The sequence below is a fragment of the Pongo pygmaeus genome, chromosome 8, assembly GCF_028885625.2.
Source record: "Pongo pygmaeus isolate AG05252 chromosome 8, NHGRI_mPonPyg2-v2.0_pri, whole genome shotgun sequence".
Taxonomy (NCBI): Eukaryota; Metazoa; Chordata; class Mammalia; order Primates; family Hominidae; genus Pongo; species Pongo pygmaeus.
In genome coordinates this window covers 33,323,023-33,342,577 of record NC_072381.2, presented here as the reverse complement: position 1 = coordinate 33,342,577, position 19,555 = coordinate 33,323,023, and the positions used below count along the sequence as shown (strand labels likewise).

General features: G+C 38.4%; 1 protein-coding gene across 4 annotated transcripts in view; it reads left to right on the top strand.

The window, feature by feature from the left end:
- The window catches only part of EPC1 (enhancer of polycomb homolog 1), a 112,180-nt gene that overhangs the window by 70,079 nt on the left and 22,546 nt on the right, over positions 1-19,555 (top strand). For all 4 annotated transcript variants that reach the window (XM_054436374.2, XM_054436375.2, XM_054436372.2 and 1 more), the window contains exons 2-6: positions 2,316-2,475; positions 14,549-14,694; positions 15,091-15,297; positions 15,646-15,794; positions 16,962-17,121. In XM_054436374.2, the coding sequence (XP_054292349.1) occupies positions 2,316-2,475; positions 14,549-14,694; positions 15,091-15,297; positions 15,646-15,794; positions 16,962-17,121 (822 nt within the window). The remainder of the gene's footprint in view (positions 1-2,315; positions 2,476-14,548; positions 14,695-15,090; positions 15,298-15,645; positions 15,795-16,961; positions 17,122-19,555) is intronic.

The window sequence follows — 19,555 nt, the reverse complement described above, 5'->3', positions numbered from 1 at the left end:
GCCATCACACCCGGCTAATTTTTGTTATTTTTGTATTTTTAGTAGAGATGGGGTTTCACCATGTTGTCCAGGCTGGTCTCAAACTCCTGGGCTCAAGTGAGTTTAAGCCTCCCAAAAGTGCTGGGATTACAGGCATGAGCCACCACGTCCAACCGACATTGGCATATTCTGTTCTTAACTACAACTACCTCTCATTTGGACCAGGTGCCAGATATCAGAACTAGTTAAACAAAATAAATGAATGCTTGAATGTTATGTTCTAAAGGCATCACCAGGAGTAAGACAGATTTGCAAAAGTCCAAAAGGTAAAACATCTAACTTATATGTTCACCTACACATAGAAATTAAGGGTTAAGAGATTAAGGGTTGTGAGCTGGGAACAAAAAGCAAACTATGAATCACATGTCTGGCTTCCATACTCTCTCCTTGAGTTTGGTGTGTGTGCTAAGAATATTTCTCTTGACATTTGAGGATATCTGAGAGTTTAAGAGTATGCGTGTAACTGACGTACACTGGGGTTGGCAAAAATGCCCTGTGTCAGTGGGCATTCAGGGCCAGTAAATATGGCAATAGACTACCAAAGTAGAAGATAGAATTTGCTGTTTAGTGACACTGTTCTCCCCACCCCTCATACACACATACAGACTTAGTTTCTACCAGCTCCCAGGAGTCATTAGGCATTCTTAAGGTTTAGAATCAAAAATCAAATTGAGTATGAATAAGAAAAATGCAACACTTTTGAAAATGAGCAAAGAAGAGCAACATTTGAAGGAAAAGAAACTTTATCATTTGTAAAGAAATTAACCTAAAGTAACAAGAAGGGCAAAGAGTTTTAAACTCAAAAGGAATATTGAGAAATAGTTACTTAAGGAATGAGGAATATGTGTTGTTACAACTTTAGATATACCCTTTGAGCACTTCCATTTGTAGTTGTCCATTTGTAGTTGTGTAGATGCCTTCACAAGTCCACAAAGATATCTTGTACATAATAATACATGAGTGGTTCTTTGTAGCACTTAGGAGATGGTAGGCATTTAGGTTGTTTCCAGAGTTTTTTTCCTTTCAATTTGTGTCTGGTTAAATAAATTTGGGAAGTCCATATAGTGGAATATAATGCAGCTATTGTAAGGAATGTAGTAGAAGTATTGGTATGGAAAGATCTCCAGGTTATATCAAGCAAACCAAAGCTAGGGATAAAGTTCTATATTGTGTATATCTTATATCCATTTATATAGGAATATATATATTCCTTTACATATTTAAATAAGTACACATTTGTATATACATTAAAATATTGGGAAGAAAATACGCATTCTTAATGGACTACCTATGAAGACTGGAACTTTTCATACTATTAGAATGTTTTTTATCCATGAACTTTGTGTGTGTGTGTGTGTGTGTGTGTGTGTTTGAATTTAATAAGGCATATACCAAAATTCAGTGTTGATAGGCCTGGATGAGACTAATACCTTTATATGGCAGTTGGTAGTATCACAAACTAGGAAAAGTTTTCTGTGTGGTGGCTAAACCAAAACTTATTTTGAGCACCTGTTATATGTCAGGCATTATACTAAACATTTTATTCACATTTATCTTACTTAAATCTCCAACTCTGTACAGTAGATTCTTTTTTTCTCTTACTGTAGGAAATAGATTTAGAAGACTGATTTCTTGCCGGGAGTCACAAACTGTTTCAGTATCAGAGTTGTGTTCTAATCCAGACAGCCTGAGTCCAGAGAATGTGCTTTCTGCCCCTGCATATACTCTGCAGCTGCTCAGAAAGGGCTCTGGAAATGTGTATGAAAGGTTATCATTTCAGACAAAAGACCAGGATTTGAGTCTGTCAGTTTCAACTCAAAATGGAGATAACCTCTGCCCTTCTTTGAAGAAATCACATTTAGTTGATTTGTATTCAAATACCTTCTAAATTTATGAAGTATTACATGAATAAGAGATTTGAATCAATAAAATATTTTTAACCATAGCCCACTTTCTTTATATAACAAGTTCAAATGTTTTAACTCCTCCACGTCTCATCCGTAAAATGCAAGCTTTGTGTTTGTCAACTATTTTGAATCTCTTTGTATAATTCTGAGTTTTGGCAATTCCTTTTGCTATATTGAGGAAATATTCAGTGTTTCTGACAAATTTTTTTTTGTTTCTACCTAAACTGATTTTATCAACATGCTTTTAAGACCTACTACTAGAATCTCTCTATTTTAAAAACAAATGAGCCAAAAAAAACTTTTTGGCTGTATGATCTGTTTACTGCTTTTTAAAAATACATGAACTTACCTGTTTTTTCTTCTTTTTAGGAACATCATCTTCAGCGGGCTATTTCAGCACAGCAGGTGTATGGCGAGAAGAGGGATAATATGGTTATACCGGTCCCGGAGGCGGAAAGTAATATTGCTTACTATGAGTCTATATATCCTGGAGAATTTAAGATGCCAAAGCAGCTCATTCACATACAGCGTAAGTAATGATTCTCTTAATGATTGTATGTTCTATATTTCTCTTATTATGTAACTTGACAGATATTTATCTCTTCAGGAGCATTTTTGTTATTTGTTTCATTGACCAGCATCAGCTTAAGAGTTATTAGAGTCCATTTTCAACTTTTAAAATGATATTTGAGATATCCGACAAGAAAAGATATCATTTATTATTCCACATTTTTTGTTTCATTCCAGCATACAATCTTATGCTGCTTTAGTCAAGAAGGGTGAGAAAAAAAAAAAAAAAAAAACTCAGATATAGAAATAGTTTTCTTCCTGTTTAGAATTAATAATATTAATAGTCTTAAAGAACTTGATGTAAGTGAAAGCAGACTTTTTCTGTACAGGGTCAGATTGTAACTACTGTAGGCTTTGTGGGTCATTCTGTCACAACTATTCAGTTCTGCTGTTGCAGATCAGCTAAAGAGAATACAAAAATGAATGAACGTGGCTGTGTTGCAATAAAACTTTACTGATAAAAACAGATGGCAGGCCAGAATTGGCACATAGGCCATAGCTTGCCAACCCCAAATCTGTTTTTTCTAGTAGAGTGATGCTAATTTTTAAACTTTAGTGCTCTGACTGGGAACTTATTTCACTTAATAGTGATAGGTTCTTCATAAGAAATGATCGTTTGATAACTGTGTGACATTTGGTGATGAATAACTGAGAGCTTTTACTCAATCTCCAATTAATTAACAACTTAAAAACAAATAATTGAAAGGTTAGTAAGGTAAAATTCCTGCAGCTTTCATTGTCTTGTTAATCTTTATGATCAAGAGGTTTTTCTTTTTTCTTTTTTTTTTTTTTAAGACGGAGTTTCACTCTTGTTGCCCAGGCTGGAGTGCAATGGCGCGATCTCGGCTCACCACAACCTCCGCCTCCTGGGTTCAAGGGATTCTCCTGCTTCGGCCTCCCGAGTAGTTGGGATTACAGGCGCACGCCACCACGTCCAGCTAATTTTGTGTTTTTAGTAGAGACGGGGTTTCTCCATGTTGGTCAGGCTGGTCTCAAACTCCTGTCGTCAGGTGATCCCGCCCGCCTTGGCCTCCCAAAGTGCTGGGATTACAGGCATGAGCCACCGTGCCTGGCCTGATCAAGAGGTTTTTCTAGGGGAGCATCTACATTTTTTTTCTCTAGGACAGTATAAACCTATTTTGTTTTATTGTTCCTTGCAAGCACATTGAGAAACCAATTTTAACTAGTTTACTTGTGCAGTCACGTTTTGTTACATTTAAGAGACAGACACAGACATTATAAACAAATGTGATAGATATTAGAACCTAAAAAGTTGTTTTCCAGAAAATCATGCCAAGGTGGATTTGAAAGCTAAGGATCTGATCTTCCCCATGTATGTTAACTAGAACCACATTCTGTTCTGCTGCCACAAGCTATATTATCCTATAAATGCATGCTTTTAGGTTAAAGCAAGGTTGAGTAAAATAAGATAAAATTATACTAACTTACATTATCATTATGAGAAAAAAATTAATACATGTCTTAAAGATGGCTTACTTATTGATGATCAAAATCTATAAAATACATTTGACTGATAACTGGTGAATTATATGTGGTCAGTAAAGTCAAAAGGTACTACTATATTGAAAAAGGAATTGACTCCTGACATTATAATCAAATAGTAATAAATGACAGCAGAATTGTAGCTTATTTGGGAGGAAATTTTTTATTGTACAAATTTGAGGTAACTTGTCTTTGGAAAGATGTATACTTTGGAATATTAATAAAGATAATGCTGCTAAATTTGTGTTAGCTGCCCTGTATCTATGGGAGGTTGCAGAGATATGTACAGAGAAGTCTCCTGCACAGTTCCTCCAGCCTCATCCAGTATTAACCTCATGTACAACTATCATGTACATGAGTACATGATACAGTACATGTACTCATGATACATAAGTACATGAGTACAGTTATCAAAACCAAGAAATTGAAATTGGTACAATCTAGAGTTTACGCAGATTTCACCAGTTAGACGTGTACCACGTGTGTGTGTGTTTGTAGTTGTGTATAATTTTATCATGTATAGCCCTGCATAACCACCACCACTATCAACCTGCACCATCACCAGCAGATGCCCTCTTATTACTTCTTTATAACCATATCCCTGCCTCTCCCCATCCCCTGACCATCACTCATCTGTTATCCATCTGTATAATTATGTTCATGGATGTTACATAAATGGAATCATGTAGTATGTATCCTTTTGAGGTTGGCTTTTTTTCACTCAGTATCACTGAGGTTCATTCAGTTGTTGGATATATGAATAGTTCATTCCTTCTTATTGCTGAGCAGTATTCCATGATATGTATACATCACAGTCTGTTTAATCATTCACTCATTGAAGAACATTTGGGTAGTTTCCAGTTTTTGATTATTACAAACAGAGCTGCTATGAATATTCATGTACAAGTTTTTTTGAGAACATGAGTTGTTTGTTTGTTGAGACAGAGTCTCACTCTGTCACCCAGGCTGGAGTGCAGTGGTGCAGTCCCAGCTCACTGCAACCTGCACCTCCTGGTTCAAGCGATGCTCGTGCCTCAGCCTCCCGAGTAGCTGGGATTACAGGTGTGCACCACCACACATGGCTAATTTTGTACTTTTAGTAGAAATAGGGTTTCACCATATTGGCCAGGCTGGTCTGGAATTCCTGACCTCAAGTGATCCACCTGCCTTGGCCTTCCAAAATGCTAGGATTACAGACATGAGCCACTGCGCCCAGCCAGAACATGAGTTTTTCTTCCTCTGGGGTGTATATTCATGAGTGTAGTTGCAGGGTTCATCCATTTTTAGTTTGGAAGGGACTGCCACACGGTTTCCTGGAGTAGATGTACCATTTTATATTATCACCAGGTGTATATTACCCAGTTTCTCCATATCTCTCTAGCACTGGGGGTTGGCACTTTTTCATCCTAGCCTACTGTAATAGGTGTGTAGTAATATCTTATTGTACTTTTCATTTACGTTTTCCTAAATGGCTAAAATGAAATATCTTTTCATGTGTTTATTTGCCAGTCTGTACATCCTCTTTGGTGAAATGATCGTGCATGTCTTTTGCACGCCCCTCCCCCCCCCCCTTTTTTTTTTTGAGATGGAGTCTCACTCTGTTGCCCTTGCCCAGACTGGAGTGCAGTGGTATAGTCTCAGCTCACAGCAACCTCCGCTTCCTAGATTCAAGCAATTCTTCTGCCTCAGCCACCCGAGTAGCTGGGACTACTGGCACGTGCCACCATGCCCAGCTAATTTTTGTTTTGTTTTGTTTCAGTAGAGATGGGGGTCTCCCTTTGTTGGCCAGGCTGGTCTCAAACTCCTGACCTCAGGTGATCCACCCACCTCGGCCTCCCAAAGTGCTGGGATGATAGGCATGAGCCACCATGCCCGGCCTCTTTTGCTTACTTTCTATGGGATGGGTGTCTTAATGTTGAGTTTGAGGTGTTTTTAAAAAGATAATATTCTAGACACAGTGTCTTTGTCAGATATATGACTTGGAAAAAAAATTTTTTTTTTTTTTTTTTTTTTGAGACGGAGTGTCGCTCTGTCGCCCAGGCTGGAGTGCAGTGGCGTGATCTCAGCTCACTGCAAGCTGAGCCTCCCGAGTAGCTGGGACCACAGGCGCGTGCCACCATGCCTGGCTAATTTTTTGTATTTTTAGTAGAGATGGGGTTTTACCATGTTAGCTAGGATGGTCTCGATCTCCTGACCTGGTGATCCACCCGCCTCAGCCTCCCAAAGTGCTGAGATTACAGGCGTGAGCCACCACGTCCGGCCGCAAAAAATTTTCTACCATTTCTTAATGTCTTTTCATCTTTTTTTTTTTTAATAGACTTTCATGGGACAAAAGTTAATTTGGATGAGATCCAGTTTCTCAATTTTCCTCGTAATGGATCCTGCTTTTGGTGTCAAGTCTAAGGGCTCTTTGCCTTTCCTATGTTCTCTTCTAAAAGCTTTGCCATTTTACATTTAAGTCTGTGGTCCATTTTGAGTTAATTTTTGAATAAAGCAAGAGGTTTAGATCAAAGCTCATTTTTTTGCCTCTTGATATCCAGTTGTTCCAGCATCATTTATTTAAAAAGCTTTCCCTCCTCTATTGAACTACTTTTGCTTCCTGGTCAAAAATTAACTGGACATCGTTGTGTGGATCTATTTCTAGATTCTCAATTCTATTCAATTGATTTCTGTGTTTATCCCAAGACAATATCGCTGTCTTGAATATTGCAACTCTATAGTAATTTTTAACATCAGGGAGACTGATTCCTCCTGTATTATCTTTCTTTTTCAAGATTGTTTTGATATTTTAAGGTCTTTCCTTTACATATAAACTTTAGAATAAACTTGTCTACAAAGAAACTTGCTGATATTTTTATGAGAATTGCCTTAAATCTATAGGTCAGTTTAGAGAGAACTGACATCTTTTCTGTGTGAATCTTCCAGGTCATGAACACAATGTTTGACACTCAAAAGTATTCAGGTCTTTTTTTTTTTTTTTATCTCTTTCATTGACACTTTATAATTTTCATTATACAGATCCTGCACATGTTTTATTAGATTTATACCTGGCTCTCCGCTTAATACTCAAAGGAAGCCTTTTTTAAAAGGGTAGTCAATGTGTATATTTTTATATGCATTTGCGTGTATGAGTGGGTGGGCATGTAGGTACGTAGGTAGGTAAGCAGGCAGGCAGATAGATAGATAGATAGATAGATAGATAGATAGATAGATAGATAGAGATAAATGTGCTTCTAATTCTTTCCTCTGTAAGGGCCAAGAAGCAAAAGTAAGCAAACATAGCATCTATTCTCTAATTTATTCCCCACTAACGGCCCAAGAAGCCTTGGAGAAATGACTGATTACAGGGCTGAGGCAGGGTAGGTACAAGATGACCCTGTAACATCTTGTTATACTGGATATTAAGCTTTCAAAAAAAATGATGGTGGTGTGTTGTGAAGACACAGGGGTTTTCGCTGGCTATTTCTGGGACAGTTCGAGCAGCAATATAAGTACAATAATTATAAACCATTGAAAAAGTAAAAATCGGTGGGACACGGTGGCTCATGCTTGTAATCCCAGTACTTTGGGAGGCCGAGGTGGGCAGATCACCTGAGGTCGGGAGTTCGAGACCAGCCTGGCCAACACAGTGAAACCCTATCTCTACTAAAAATACAAAAATTAGCCGGGCATGGTGGTGTGCGCCTGTAATCCCAGCTACTCGGGAGGCTGAGGCAGGAGAAACGCTTGAACATGGGAGGCAGTGATTGCAGTGAGCCGAGATCGCGCCACTGCACTCCAGCCTGGGTGACAGAGCAAGACTCTGTCTCAGGGAAAAAAAAAAAAAAAAAGAGGTGAATTGATACACCATAGAAAAAATGCAGGGGGAGGGGGAGGGAAAGCATTAGGAGATATGCCTAATGTAAACGATGAGTTAATGGGTGCAGCACACCAACATGGCACATGTATACATATGTAACAAACCTGCACATTGTGCACATGTACCCTAGAACTTAAAGTATAATTAAAAAAAAAAGTTTAAAAAAAAAATGCTAGAGTTAGAAAATCATTTTTGTGGCTGGGCACGGTGGCTCACGCCTGTAATCCCAGCACTTTGGGAGGCCGAGGCGGGCAGATCACGAGGTCAGGAGATCGAGACCATCCTAGCTAACATGGTGAAACCCCATCTCTACTAAAAACACAAAAAAATTAGCCGGGCGTGGTGGCGGGTGCCTGTAGTCCCAGATACTCGGGAGGCTGAGGCAGGAGAATGGCGTGAACCTGGGAGGAAGAGCTTGCAGTGTGCAGAGATCGCGCCACTGCACTCCAGCCTGGGCAACAGAGCAAGACTCCGTCTCAAAAAAAAAAAAAATCATTTTTGCAGTTATCATAAATCAGGGTTGGATCATACTAGAATCATCAGTGTGTGCTCAATAAGAGAGGAAATTTTGATGAGGAGATTTGCATGGCTTTAAGCTCTCTCCACAAACTACTCATTAATTACAAAGAAGAAAAAATTGCGCAACATCTTGACTGGTGATCAAAATTGTCATTACTTATGAGGAACAGATGAACATTGTGTGCCTCTAGATGTGGATATTCTGAGAAGGACTTCAAAAGTTTACTTTGCAATAACTTAGCCAAGAATGTGTAATCTAATCACAATAGAGAAAAAAATAAAAAAAAAACAGAGTGAGGAATGTGCTAATGATGATGATGATGATGATGATGATGATGATGATGATGATGATGATGATGATGATGGAGGCTTGGGGAGGGGGACATACCCAAAAAACATCAATGTCTTAAAAGACAATGGTGGCCAGGCATGGGGACTCACGCCTGTAATCCCAGCACTTTGGGAGGCCAAGGTGGGTGGGCCACCTGAAGTCAGGAGTTCAAGACCAGCCCGGCCAACATGGTAAAAATCCCATCTCTACTAAAAATACAAAAATTAGCCGGGCATGGTGGCAAGCGCCTGTAATCCCAGCTACTCAGGAGGCTGAGGCAGGAGAATTGCTTGAACTCAGGAGGCAGAGGTTGCAGTGAGCCGAGATCACGCCACTGCACTCCAGTCTGGGCGACAGCGTGAGATTCCATCTCAAAAAAACAAAACAAAAAAGCCATTATTAATATAATGTACCCTCCTATGGCTTAGAAAATGAAAAAGAGTGAGCGTGTATAATGAAAGTGCACACAAGCATGAGCACATGTGCACATGATAAAACAAAATAAAAATTTAACAATAGCTGAATCTGGGTAAAGAGTATGCAGGTGTTCCTTGTACTGTTTTTATTTCAACAACTTGTATAAGTTTTGACTTCTAAATAAAGTTTTTTTAATGGATACTTTTTTCCTAAAGTAGAACCTGCATTTTCGTTACCTCTCAGAACGGATATCCTGTCTTTGTGCTCTGATTCTGAAAGATTATTTTCTCCTTCCCTCTGCCTGCCTCAACATCCCCTGCAGCATATTCTTCTGGTACCGCTTTCTGACAGATAAAATCTATAGCAGCAACCAGAGAACTTTATGTTCGAAAGATCTTATATCTGAGATTTCAAATCTAATATTCCCCATTTTCGCTCCCTAAGTACATTCTAGAAGTGACCCCAAGCTCTAGCTTTTAAGCAAAGGAAACTGAAGATTTCCATGATCTGGCTGGTCAGCGATATCTTTGTCTTAGAGCTGAGGCAAGGATTTCAAATACCTATCACCCCATAGTAAATAACACCTTCACAACAGTCTTTTCTGCTGCTCAGAATTGATATCGAGAGCTTTGCAAGTAGATATTATTAATCATGCAATTAGTGCTCGTGTTAAAACTGGTGTGACGATTTTTCTTCACCCTTGGGTAGTGTTCCTACCTTCCTTCCTTTCAATCAGGGCGTATATTCTGTTCCTAATCCACATTGTGTGCTGTTTCATAGATCCAGATATCCTTTCACTATTTGTTTCCTGTATTTTTAAAATTCTGTTTGAAGTTATGGACATACTCACCCAATGCACGCTTAGTTTGAGTCATAAATGGCACTTGTTACGGAGACACTTACATTCCATCTCTATTACTAAACTTTAATATCTTTGTCTTAGATCTAAGGCAAGAATGTCAAATACTTCCCACCCCATGGTAAATATCTATTACTAGACTTTAAATACCATGGTTTGTACCAGCCTGGATTTCCTTTAAAAATTAACTGGCCGGGCACGGTGGCTCACGCCTGTAATCCCAGCACTTTGGGAGGACGAGACGGGCAGATCACGAGGTCAGGAGATGGAGACCATCCTGGCTAACACGGTGAAACCCCATCTCCACTAAAAATACAAAAAATTAGCTGGGCGTGGTGGCAGGTGCCTGTAGTCCCAGCTACTCGGGAGGCCGAGGCAGGAGAATGGTGTGAATCCGGGAGGCGGAGCTTGCAGTGAGCTGAGATCACGCCACTGCACTCCAGCCTGGGCGACAGAGCGAGACTCCGTCTCAAAATAATAATAATAATAATCTAATCAATGTATAAGTCCTATTGTATTTTACTTAGGCTTATTTTATGTCTACATGGCAGTTATGGTATACTTTTTCCTACATCTGTGTATCACACATAATACTGTATTCTGTTTACCTGTGTGCATCTCTGGGTTTATTCCTATCAGAATATTTTTAAAGGAGCCAGCTTCCACAGTGTAGTTCTCATTATTATTTAAGAATTATAGGCCAGGTGCGGTGACTCACGCTTGTAATCCCAGCACTTTGGGAGGCCAAGGTGGGCAGATCACCTGAGGTGAGGAGTTGGAGACCAGCCTGGTCAACATGGTGAAACCCCATCTCTACTAAAAAATTCAAAAATTAGCTGGGCGTGGTGGCAGGCATGTGTAATCCCAGCTACTCAGGAGGCTAAGTGAGGCAGGAATATCGCTTGAACCCGGGAGGCAAAGGTTGCAGTGAGCTAAGATCATGGCATTGCACTCCAGCCTGGGCAACAAGAGCGAAACTCCGTCTAAAAAAAAAAAGAATTATTAACCTGCTAGGTCTCACTTTAATTGATAGAACTTAATTAGAAGAGATGACCTATTTGCCTGTTTTTCTTTAGACCCTGTTTTTTACTTTGAACACATCCAATAACATGACCCAGAAAATCTGAAGATACTCTTAATTCTAGGAACATGATGAATATTTTACATTTTTATTAGCTTGGGTTGAGGTGTTAATTGGAAGCTGCAGATTCAGCTACAGCTAAATTACATTTTAAGGTTGTTGGGTGTGGGTTTTTTGGTCAAATGAAATTCCAAAGTGGGTTTTTACAAGTTAGCTTTTCTCTAGGGTTTTGGTATTCTATATATGAACAAGATTGGGTACTCTTCCTATTTAATAATTTTTTTTGAGATGGAGTCTTGCTCTGTCGCCCAGGCTAGAGCGCAGTGGCACGATCTCAGCTCACTGCAACCTCCGCGTCCCGGGTTCAAGCAATTCTCCTGCCTCAGCCTCCCGAGTAGCTGGGATTACAGGCACCCACCACCACATCCATCTAAATTTTGTAGTTTTAGTAGAGATAGAGTTTCACCGTGTTGGCCAGGCTGGTCTGGAACTCCTGACCTCATGATCCAGCCGCCTTGGCCTCCCAAAGTGCTGGGATTACAAGCGTGAGCCACTGCGCCTGGCCCCTGTTTAAGATTTTGTACGAGTTTGCACTGAATAAAAGAAAAGCCTCTTGCAGAGGCAAAAGGGCTCAGACACTCAGGTCCTTGTTAACGTCAGAGGGAAAGACCCTGAGCTCCTTGATTCATATGATAGAAATCATCCTTTTCAGTCTTGATGCAGCCCCTGATATGTTGGGTATGACTTGCCATTGATAATACCTACCAGAAGCTATGGCAAGTGTATTTTGATGCGAAGCAAGGTGATCCTTGGCAAGCTCATTTTGTTTTAATGAATAATTAGGCTTTGTGATTGTAGTTTGACATGTGATACGATCTAAAGAAGAGGATGCCAAACTGTAGTGTATAATGAGATCCTAAAAAATGAAATATAACTTTAAGAAGCAGAACATTGGCTGGGCGCGGTGGCTCATGCCTGTAATCCCAGCACTTTGGGAGGCCGGGGTGCATGGATCATGAGTTCAGGAGTTCAAGACCAGCCAGCCTGGCCAAGATGGTGAAACCTCGTCTCTACTACAAAAAAAAAAACTACGAAAATTAGCCAGGCGCGGTGGCAGGTGCCTGTAATCCCAGCTCGTTGGGAGGCTGAGGCAGGAGAACCACTTGAACCCGGGCGGCAGAGGTTGCAGTAAACCGAGATCGCCCCATTGCACTCCACCCTGGGTGACAGACAGAGACTCTGTCTCAGAAAAAGAAAAAAAAGAACATTGAGAACATTGCTAGTTGGTCACTATCAATTTGGCTTTCTGGATTATTTTCATCAGTGCTCTTTAATAGGACTTTCTGTGATGATGGAAATGCTCTGTAATCTGTGCTAATACAACACTAGCCACATATAGCTATTGTAGCACTTGAAATGTGGCGGTTATGAGTGAGGAACTGAATCTTAAATTTTATTTAATTAATATAAATTCAGTTAGCCACACATGGCTAGTGGTTACCATATTAGACAACATAGACCTGCATTATTTTGATTAGGAACAAAATATATCAAGTGTTTTTAATCTAACAATTTTAATCAACTTGAGGATCTCTAAAAGCTGTTTACATAATAATGACAAAATGAGATGATGGAAAATCATCGGAGGGCCCGTGATTGCAGGTACTGTGAGTACAGAGATGTTAACATCTAGAAATTTTTATAGTCTGAATACTCACTTATTTTAATAGGAATGTTATAGAAGTGATATAGGTCAAAATAAAAAATAAAACAGTGAAATAATACATTCAACTGTACCAATATTTTTTTACTTCTCCAGGCAAGACACTGTGTTAAGCTTTAAGCAGAGATGGCAGTATTTGGCAGCTAAATAGTGCCCTTTGTACCCATCACAGACTTTAATGTCTGACTGGGTTTGGAGGTTATTTCCCCCCACTTTAATAGACGTAACATTACAGAGGTGACATACAAGGTGAAACCTGTTAACCCTCCACTTAGCGGTACAGCAATAAAGAAGGCGTGCCTCTCCCTAAAGCGATCACGCACATTCTAATAGGGAGGCATGCCTAACAAGCAGGTTATAAAGTATGTGAAGTGGGTTCTTAGCCATTAAAAAAGATGAAAGTGGTTAGGAACCACTTCTTGGGTGGGGAAAAATCAAAAAAGGATTCTAGAGGAGTGATACCAGGCTGGGTGCTAAAAAGAATAAATAGGCATTTGCCTCCTTGATGGGCAAGCAGAAAAACAGGGATTTTTGTAAAGGCTTGCAGTAATGAAATAGCATACTGGATGAAATTAATGAAATCTGATGTTACTAGATCATAAAGAACTGATAACACTGGAGAGAATAGGAAAAAAGGGCCTTATACCATTCTAAAGATGTGGACTCTAATGTTAGTAGAAGGAATTAAGTAAGGGAAAGATGTGAGACAAATTTTTATATTAAAGCTATTTAATATTTTGCTTATCATATTCATATCAACCTAGCTTAATTTTGATAAGTAATTAAACAACATTTGATAGTAGCAGTGGTTCTTGCCAGCAGATCTAAGATCCTCCCATTTCCATCAACATGACAGTGTTCCCATAGAGAAACAAACTTCCTAGGCAGGAACATACTCACTGAGTGACAGCTGCTGAAAACTCAAAATCTGAAATGCTCTGCAGTTTGAAATTTTTGAGCACCAGTGTGATTCCACAAGTGGAAAATTATACACCTGCCCTCATGTGATGATGGGTCACGGTCAAAACTTTGTTTCACGCACAAAATTATTTAAAATATTACATAAAATCACCATCAGGCTATGCGTATAAGGTATATGTGAAAAAAAATGAATTTTGTGTTTAGACTTGGGTCACACCCTCAAGAAATCTCATTATACGTATTCAAATATTCCAAAATCCAAAACACTTCTGGTCCCAAGCATTTTGGATGAGGGATTCTCAACCTGTACTGTTATTGGTAGTGGCTTCTAACACTTCAACTTTAAAGACCACTCCCTTAGCTTTTGGTAAAGTAGTTGAATAATCTACAAAATAGGACTTAAATATTATAGAAAAAAATCTTAAAGGCCTTCTCCTTTTATATTATAAAAATTGCCTATGTGATGATTTTTGAGCTATAAAAATGGCATTTGCACATGGTTCAACCAAATAAGTTTTAATGATTGCTTTATGTTCTTAATAATAGGCTTCTAGTGTATTTGCTTTTAGGAGTGGTTGGAGGGGTTCGCATCCATTGTCTTTTATTACTTATATGTATATTCATAGTAAAGATAATCTCCGTTCTTTAAATGTGTAAGACAAATCTGTAAGCTTAGATTGTTTGCGACTTTGCAAACAAAATCCAAAAATTCTTTCTTTCTTCTTTAGAAAGTGTAGGTCTTGTTTTTATGCAGACATCTGTGAAGTTTTTGTTGGTGAATTCACACAGTAAATGATTGCATATGGTTCCTTCTGTCAGCTTTTAGTTTGGATGCTGAACAGCCTGATTATGATTTGGATTCTGAAGATGAAGTATTTGTGAATAAACTGAAAAAGAAAATGGACATCTGCCCATTGCAATTTGAGGAGATGATTGACCGCCTAGAAAAAGGCAGTGGTCAGCAGGTACAACTTCATTTGTATATAACAAGTATATACGTATTCTATGTAAAGAACTGTATTGTATGGAAAGAGTGTGAGATTGTAGGTTGGGGGTAATCAGGCAGGCTTTAGAGTTAAAAAGTATGAATTCAAATCTCATCTCTGTTTATCAGTAACCTGTATAATCTTGAGCAATATGTTTAAATTTTTCTGTGCCTCGGTTGCCCTGGGATTGTCGTAAAGATGAAATAATGTGTATAAAGCATCCTAGTTCGGTGACTGACGGCATAATGTACTCCTCAAATTTCCCATTTGTTAGTAATGTTGTAATATCGATTATTGTCCTTTAAATTTAGAAGTAAATGCTTAAGAACCTTGTATGTGTATTGTATGAAAATGGCATAATGGTTTTACATTTAGCCAGTCAGTCTGCAGGAAGCCAAACTACTGCTAAAAGAAGATGATGAACTAATTAGAGAAGTTTATGAATATTGGATTAAAAAGAGAAAAAACTGTCGAGGGCCATCTCTTATTCCATCAGTAAAACAAGAGAAGCGAGATGGTTCCAGCACAAATGATCCTTATGTGGCTTTTAGAAGGCGTACTGAAAAAATGCAGACTCGGAAAGTAAGTGAATTTGAAGAATTTTTTTGATAATTATATAATAAAAATTATGTATAGTTATGACTTTCTCAATACTGTGGTTTAATTTATATTCAAATATGACTTTCCAATTATAAGAAAAATACTTCAAATAAATTGAACTTAAGATTTATTATGCAGCTATTAATGTTATATTTTAATGTTAATCCATTTAAAAATCAATACAAAATTAATTTCCTGGTGATCTGTGCTCCCTTTTATTGTCTTTAAATTCTAATTTAACCCTTCAAATATATAAATTTTATGGGTCAATAACTATACCACTAGTTAGAAATACTTAATAACATTAAACAAGCAACTTCACATTTGCAGAATCGCAAAAATGATGAAGCCTCTTACGAAAAAATGCTTAAGCTGCGACGAGATCTAAGTCGAGCTGTTACTATTCTAGAGATGATAAAAAGAAGAGAAAAAAGTAAAAGAGAGCTATTGCACTTAACACTGGAAATTATGGAAAAGAGGTAATGTATATTTTAATAATGTTAGAGGAGGTATAGTGCCATTAACATTTTGTATATTGAGTTAATTTATTTCCTATGCAATCTAATTACAGAAATACCTTTTTTTAATAATAGAGACTTTAAATATGTGGTATGATACTTTTTATACTTTTACATGTTTTCCTCTATTTAAAAGTGACTGGATTCACTTAAGTTAAAACATACCAAGTATTTCCATTTCAAAGGGGTCTTTTTTGGTCCTTGAGTTGCATGTAGGACTTAAGTTAATTGATAGTACTGCTGCTTTTTTAATGCATATAAAATTTAAGACACTGGATTGTTAAATAGAAAAGCGTAAAGAAAGAGGGGGAAAGGCCCATATATCTTAACACTCAAGCATTTGGCAAGGTACACAATGAAAACTTAAAAAAAAAACTCTGCCCTATTTCTAGTCCCTATCCCCAAAGAAAACCACTTTTAAATTTCTTGTGATTACTTTTAGAAAAATCAGTTTTAAAGCCCAGGCAATTCTAATTAGCAGAAAGATCCTTAGCACCATTTTAGGCATTACTTTCAACTTCTTCACCAAATCTTTCACCAAAATTGCTACGTTAAAATTCCAGCTTTTGATTTTTTCCCCACAGTCCTCTATTTATGTGCCATGATAAAGCTATAAGCCAAAAAAGTAAAAGGAAGAAACAAAAGGAATTATGTAATCTTTAAGAGAAATTGAATAGTCAAAGTTTAACTACAATCTTGCCTTAAATGTAATTGGTGTTTATAATTACATCCCAGTCAGCTAGTTATTAATGGTTATAAAGATAAATACTTATAAAACTAACTTTCCGAAATTTTCTTCTTTTTCCTGCTTTATTTAGGTATAATTGACAAATAAAAATTACATATTTTGTATGTTGATCAAAGGGTACAAACTTACAGTTATGAAATGAATACGTTCTGGAGACCTAATGTACAGCATGGTTAATAGCAATGTATTATATACTTGAAATTTGCTAAGAGTAGATCTTAAGTAATCTCACCACATAGACACACAAGGTAATTATGTGAGGTGATGGATATGTTAATTAGCTTGATTGTGGTAATCATTTCACAGTATAAATATATCAAAACATCACGTTGTATTCCTTAAATATATATAACTTTAAACTTTCATTTATATAATTTTAGGTATAATTTGGGCGACTACAACGGAGAAATCATGTCTGAGGTTATGGCACAGAGACAGCCAATGAAACCTACTTATGCCATCCCCATCATCCCTATTACTAATAGCAGTCAATTTAAACACCAGGAAGCAATGGATGTGAAGGAGTTCAAAGTTAATAAGGTGATTAATGTTTTTGTGATAATAGTATCTAATAATGGGATGGTATTTTATCATTAGAATGAAAGTTAAAAAGAAAAATACATATAGGCCGGGCACGGTGGCTCACGCCTGTAATCCCAGCACTTCGGGAGATGGAGGTGGGTGGATCACCTGAGGTCAGGAGTTTGGGACCAGCCTGACTAACATGGTGAAACCCCGTCTCTACTAAAAATACAAAAAAATTAGCCAGGTGTGGTGGCGTGTGCCTGCAATTCCAGCTACTCAGGAGGCTGAGACAGGAGAATTAAATAAGCCAGGAGGTGGAGGTTGCAGTGAGCCAAGATCACACCACTGCACTCCAGCCTGGGTGACACAGCAAGACTCCATCTCAAAAAAAAAGATAAAAAAAGAAAAATACATATAAACCCCACCTTAATATACTGCAATGATTGTGCCATAATATGAAGAAAATCAGAAGTCTATAATTAAAATTTTATTTTTGTTTCTCTTCCTTATAAAGGGAAGCTTTTGTTACTATATCTGATAAAAGGAAAAATATTCCTTTTACAAGTTGTAGGATTATGAAGTATTGAAATAATTCATACAAAATATGGAGAGTTAGGGAGAAAGACATGAAATCCTCCCTGATCAGATGAGTTTTTCTTTCTTTCTTTCTTTTTTTTTTTTTGAGACGGAGTCTTGCTCTGTCACCCAGGCTGGAGTGCAGTGGCTGGATCTCAGCACACTGCAACCTCCACCTCCCGAGTTTAAGTGATTCTCCTGCCTCGCCTCCCCGAGTAGCTGGGACTACAGGTAGCACGCGCCACCACGCCTAGCTAATTTTGTATTTTTAGTAGAGATGGGGTTTCTCCATGTTGGTCATGGTGGTCTCAAACTCCTGACCTCAGGTGATCCGCCCGTCTAGACCTCCCAAAGTGCTGGGATTACAGGCGTGAGCCACTGCACCCAGCCTCAAATGAGTTTTTCTGTCTTTTGTGGACACAATCGTGTATAAGAGGGAATTTTGATATCTTAATAGTTTGTAATGTAATGATTTAGAAATGGAAATATTTGATAAATTAGTACTTAACTAAATCACAATTTGTGAAGAATAAAATTTGTGAGAGGAAATAAAATTAGTGAAGGAAAACTGAAGTAAATAAAGGAGAGCCGTTAATTAAGTGGCACTTTCTTGGAAAGTGTACATCTGAGGAAAAAGTACATTATGCATTTTTTGTATGAAATTTTTCATGGCCGGGCGCGGTGGTTCACGCCTGTAATCCTAGCTCTCTGGGAAGCCGAGGTGGGCGGATCACAAGGTCAGGAGATTGAGACCATCCTGGCTAACACGGTGAAACCCTGTCTCTACTAAAAATACAAAAAAATTAACCGGGCGTGGTGGCGGGCACCTGTAGTCCCAGATGCTTCAGAGGCTGAGGCAGGGGAATGGCATGAACCCGGGAGGCGGAGCTTGCGGTGAGCCGAGATTGCGCCACTGCACTCCAGCTTGGGCTACAGTGCGAGACTCTAAAAAAAAAAAAAAAAAAAAAATTCATGAAACTTTGCATCTACCATACCAGTTTAATTTGAGGAATGGGCAAATTTGCCATCAGTTTTATCTCCCCTGCGTCATTTAATATCGTGCTCATGCAGGTCTTTTTTTATTGTGGTAAACAGACCTTCAAGCCTGAATGTACAACCTGCCACACCAGTTAGAACGAATGATGATTTCCCCAGCCTGGACTTTTTTTGCGGGGGGAGGAGGGGAGTTATTTAAAGCAGTGCCAGGGACCAGACCATTTTGTGAAAAAAAATGGACATTTTTTTTTTCCCACTTTGTTAACATGGACATTTTGATTTTTAAAAAACGTAGGGGAGGGTGGGAGGAAGAGTAGAGTTATTCTCGTTATTCTCTTCAATAATCTGGAAAGTTAGAGCTGTGCCCCAAAATACTATTTTAGTTTACTCATGTAAGTTTTTATTTAAATTTTGCATTTATTTAAATTTTATGTCCTGCATTTATAATATATTAGTTCTAAATGTATCTTTAAAGTTTAATGGGATTGTTCCCACTGTTACTTTTTTTTTTTAAGGCAGAGTCTCGCTCTGTCACCCAGGCTGGAGTGCAGTGGCGCAATCTTGGCTCACTGCAACCTCTGCCTCCTGGGTTCAAGCGATTCTCCTGCCTCAGCCTCCCAAATAGCTGAGACTGCAGGCGCATGCCACCACGCCTGGCTAATTTTTTGTATTTTTAGTAGAGACGGGGTTTCACTGTGTTAGCCAGGATGGTCTCAATCTCCTGACCTCATGATCCGCCCACCTTGGCCTCACAAAGTGCTGGGATTACAGGCATGAGCCACCCCACCCAGCCTCCCACTCTTAACTATTTTAATGTGGTCCCCCGCTATCTGAGCCCTACATGATTTTGTGGACTACTTTAGTGTTATCCTTTGGT